Here is a 4952-nt window from a genome sequence, read left to right as displayed (position 1 = left end):
AAAGCATCGTACGAGAGTTACATCTTTACGCATGTTTTTTTTTTAGTTCAGTTCACAGTGTATAGGTAATGATATCTCAGAGCATTGACAGTTGACATGTTATGATATATGCAAATGACAATCAATGGAAATGAAATGATAAAATGAAATAACAGATACAGACCTATATTATTAAATCTACTTTAATACTTTACACTGTTACAGTATATCTGACTGTTAGTGTTTTTTAGGCCCAATAAAAAAAATGATTAGTTTATCACCCATAACCCGTATGTCTTTATGGTAGGTAAAAAGAAAATATTTAGTATTTTTTTCCCCATGTTTTTAGTACTGCAAATAGTAGATATTGTTTATATTATCTCAATCATGTTTTACTTTGAATATCAGTGCACCAGCAAACAACCCAAGGGAGATATTTGGCTTTTGCAAAATAAAAATAAAAAACCTCCCTCCCTCCCTCATCACTTTTCCAGCTAGACAGGGTGATAAACTAATAATTTTTTTTTTTTTGAGCCTTATCTTTTTGTATATACAGTATGTGTGCTATGCTTTAATATTACTGTAAAAAGAGACATTGTTAATGTGACATACTACATATTAAGATTAGAAGTTGTTGATATGACTGTTCAAATAGTTATGTACATTATATCATGTGTCTAGATGTTTCCCTTGATTTGTTCCTTGATATGTGGATATTATATACTCAGTAAAACCCCTGTTTTACTTAAGTATCTAATTTGCATACTGGATGTGGAATTCTTAAATTCTGACTCATTGCAAATATTTTGAAACCAGTAATGGGAGTAGAAATGTCCACAGATATGTCAACAGTCAGATAGATTTGATAGCCAGTGATTTCTCAAGTGAAAAGGATACAAGCTTGACAAGGCATTACAGCTACAGTCCATATTTTAATGGAGGATTGAAGGAGGTGAAACCACATGTTGACAGCATTAATAATATTGTACTGTATGCTAAATTTTGTTGTAAAAATTCCTGAATTTGAAATCATTTGTTAAACAATTTGTTAAACAAATGTTCAGATATGAAGCTTTTACTATTATTATTTTTTTTCCTATAAAAGGTAACTTGATTCATGGCCTTTTGAAGTATTGTAGGCCTATGTTTTTCTTTGCTTTATATCCTGTAATGTGTTTGATGTACTGTAAAAGTAATTGATTTAGTTCAGTCCTCTACTTTTTTGCCATTGACTTTTGAATAAAGAAGAAAATATTGGATCCATAGATTCTCTTAATCTATTTGGAATGTGCATGGTACCTATATTCTTCCACAATGATGATGCTTTGTGAGTTGAGTTTTGATATTTTTTTTTTTTCTTTTGCTGAATTTAAATCCAATACTATGTTGAGTGTACAGTATAGAGACCACAAGTTTTTGTCACGTTTTGTTTTCAGGTTATTGTAATCTTTACACCGTTTAGGCCTAATGTATTTAAAACAGACTGGAGTACATAGTCATAAATCCAGATCCTATCTAAACTATAAATTCAATAAAATACAACAAAAAAATACGTAACCAAATCTCGAAAGAAAAACCTCAACAAATCACTGTGCCAAAAAGACACTTTGTTCAACATTGTGGGGAAAGGATTGCTCAAAATTCTTGATGTACAATTTTAGAACAAAAACAAATCATGTCCAAGAAACTAATATTTATAACCACACCAAAATATTTGATCTCAATTACAAAACAAATTACAATTATAAGTATCTTATAATAATACATTTTTTTAAAATATTGCACTGAAAATTGTATTGCTGAATGCATCATCATACATTTTTCTATTTACTTACTCATTGTTTAACAGACTTAAGATTTCAGAACAAAAGCAAATCATAAATTTTAATCTTTGAACAAGTCAAGGATAGAACAAATTTGCTAATGGCTAGCTCATCCCTAAATCTGCTGGCACTTAGCCACATTCCATAAGTTCTCATTCAGATTCAATATCAAGCCTTCTCAAAATTAAACATTTGCAGATGTTGGCGAAAGCAGGTAAAAAAAACCAAAAAAAACAGATATTTAATTATTTAAGTATGCACCTGCATGGAGCATTTTGCATGAAAATTTCTCAAATAGTTGGAGGAGCTGTACGGTACCGTACTCGCGCGAATAAGCGCCCCTTTCGAATAAGCGCCCTGTGGTGTTTATTAATTTTTTAAAACAATATCTTGTGATTGATTTTTTTTTAGCAAACAATAACTAATCCTGAGACTGTGGTTGGCATGGTTTGAGCTGCAGAGTGGATTCACATTTTCATCTTATGTCAATTTCAAAATGAGGATATTTATCTTGGACAGATGAGAGTTCCCTGGACAGTATCTTACCAACTTTCCTTTTCTTACATTTGTCTACTTCTCTTTTTCTTTTCCTGACAATGTGCACCTTTAGCATGTTTTCATGTGAGTTTGCAAGAAGCCTTGCAATGATCTTGCAAATCTCAATCGGCAGATGGCCAACAAGCTTATACACCCACCACCATCACCGCTAATTTCATCTGCTGTTGAAACTCACAGAATTCTTGTCACGAGCCATGCTCTCTGGACGATTATCTTTTCTGCACCAGAACCATTCGTAATCTTTGGTTTTCGGATGTCCTTATATAATTTTTTTCATTAAAAAAGCACCCACTAAATTTTCCAAGTTCTCAGAAGAACCCCACAATTTTCATGTATTTCCATAAGCGCCCCTCAATTTCCACTCTGTTTTCATAAGCGCCCCGTTTGAATAAGCACCCCTCAAAAAGGGCAAAACAAATTGTAAGCCTCTGGGCGTTTATTCGTGCAAGTTCGGTACTTGGTATATCTTATTGTCCAAAAAACTATGATAATATTTATAACCATACCAAAATGTTTGATCTCAATTACAAAACAAATTACAATAATAAATAATAATAAATAATAATTTTTTTTTATATTTCCATTTGAAAATTGAATCACAGAATGCATCGTCATACATTTTCCTATTTACTTACTCATTGTTTAACATTAATTGTTAGTCACTCTAATGTTGGCAATTTCCTTGGACATTAATCAATCCCACACAGATATTACGATTCTTGTGTCTGCCATTTAGGCTTTATGGGAAGTTTGTATGACGCCACTCCACTTTACGGAGTACATACATTGGTTGTGACTGACTCTGACGAGTCATACCTTATGTTTACGTTCTAATGCGATGACCGTCATCACAGGCGCATTGGTTATAGATAACATTCCAGTGTGAGAACATTCAAACAATGAAAGTTGGTGAAAGCAATTTTTTTTTCATATTGACTTTGTAATGGTTAGTGGACATTATGTTAATGTAAGTGTATCTACATTCTCTATTATGACCAATCAATGATAAGCCTAAAAGAAAACTCAGGATGTTTATTATCAGTGGAATGATATATGGTTTGGATATTAATTATGACATTAGCCTGTGGGAAGGCCAAGTTATGATCAATGTGCTCTGCAGCAGGGTTACTGAGAATAGTCTAACGCAGCCTAAGGAACGTCATCATGTTCTACAGTATATTTGTTTGAAACACTATTTAAAACACTTTACTTGGATATAGTGAATCATCTCCTACTGTACCTAATGAATCTTCTTTTGTAGTAATGTAAAATATGGACTGACTACTACAAAGATTTTCTTTGAATTAGTTGTAGAGATGTCAGTTACTGTAAGTGAGTGAACTCATCATCTGTATTCATCATCATCATCATCATTATCACCATCATCATCATCATCTGTCAGCACTATCCAAATATTGGTCTAAACTTCATTGTTGTCATCATCCTTATCAGATCATTATTCACCTTATCATTATCATTATCAGCCTCTGGGCTACTGTATGGTTGTGTTTACGAACTTTCAACGAAACCAGATAAGTAAAAAATGACCAAATGCCCAGAGGGTAGGTCATTAGATCGCTCATTTACGAACCCTAAGTTATTCGGATACGGACAGTAAGGTATAGGCCTTTCATGTAAACAAAACAAACACTTCACCGCTTAGCCTTCCTCAGCCCAACAAGGAAATTCAACAACGAATTACCTTGCCTACGCTCGAACTCCAACCAATTCTAAAAAATCCCAACGTTAGAAACTAGAGCCTAGCCAACTGAGAAAATTTAAAAAAAAAAAAAAAAAATTACAAAAAAATAAAGGAAAAAAAAATAGCCTACAGACTTACTACTACTGTACTACTAGTTCCACTGGTGTTCAGAGCCGACAATGACGTGTCAACAGTGTATGGTGGACAAGAAATGGGTCTGTCGCCAAAAATTTTGTTCATCATCTCAAAATACGGCCATTCTGTTGTGGGGGGGGGGGGTTTCCTGACTTCCCGTTGGAGTCATTTTCCTGGGTGTATTTTTTTGCGCAGATTCTTGCTTTTCTCCTCTTTTTGAATTTCACTTTTGTGTACGTACTATTGCGATAAATTATTGTGAATGGAAATAATACCGTCTAATTTACGATCAAACAGGACTAGGGAGATAGGGAGCACACAAAACATTAGGTAGCATTTTGATTTCACAAACATAAAGGTGATTTACTTAATTTATCATTATCAGTGGCGGCTCCAGGAAAGCAAATTAGAGGGGGGACAGGGAGGAACTTGCAAGTTGGAAAAGTAAATCACCTCAGCCCCAACATTGTTGGTGCTGAGGAAAGAAAATTTATGATTATGACACCTCTAGATTGCCGGAAATGGCACTCTCAGACCTAAATTCTAATTCTAATTTTCCTTTGTTTTTTTTCCATTTTTAAAAAATAATTTTGAATCTGCCACTGATTATTATGGCGAGACTGCGTCAACGTAACACTGGAGTTTGTAAACTTTTGGTAGGCTTATCACTTAATCGAAATAGGTAGACATCATATCCGTGAAATTAGAAAAAAACAGTAATCCTATGTATGTAGATAATATTAAACACTAGCATA

General features: G+C 33.5%; 1 protein-coding gene across 1 annotated transcript in view; it reads left to right on the top strand.

The window, feature by feature from the left end:
• The first annotated feature begins 1020 nt into the window (after positions 1–1020).
• The window catches only part of LOC117108007 (arf-GAP with GTPase, ANK repeat and PH domain-containing protein 1-like), a 45259-nt gene continuing 41327 nt past the window's right edge, over positions 1021–4952 (top strand). Inside the window, exon 1 of the mRNA XM_033249834.1 lies at positions 1021–1084. Coding sequence (XP_033105725.1) covers positions 1036–1084 — 49 coding nt within the window. The 5' untranslated portion in view covers positions 1021–1035. The remainder of the gene's footprint in view (positions 1085–4952) is intronic.

The sequence above is a fragment of the Anneissia japonica genome, unplaced genomic scaffold (genome assembly GCF_011630105.1).
Source record: "Anneissia japonica isolate Jap-2015-1 unplaced genomic scaffold, ASM1163010v1 scaffold287960_len3192837_cov198, whole genome shotgun sequence".
Lineage (NCBI taxonomy): Eukaryota > Metazoa > Echinodermata > Crinoidea > Comatulida > Comatulidae > Anneissia > Anneissia japonica.
This window is presented reverse-complemented; position numbering and strand designations above follow the sequence as displayed.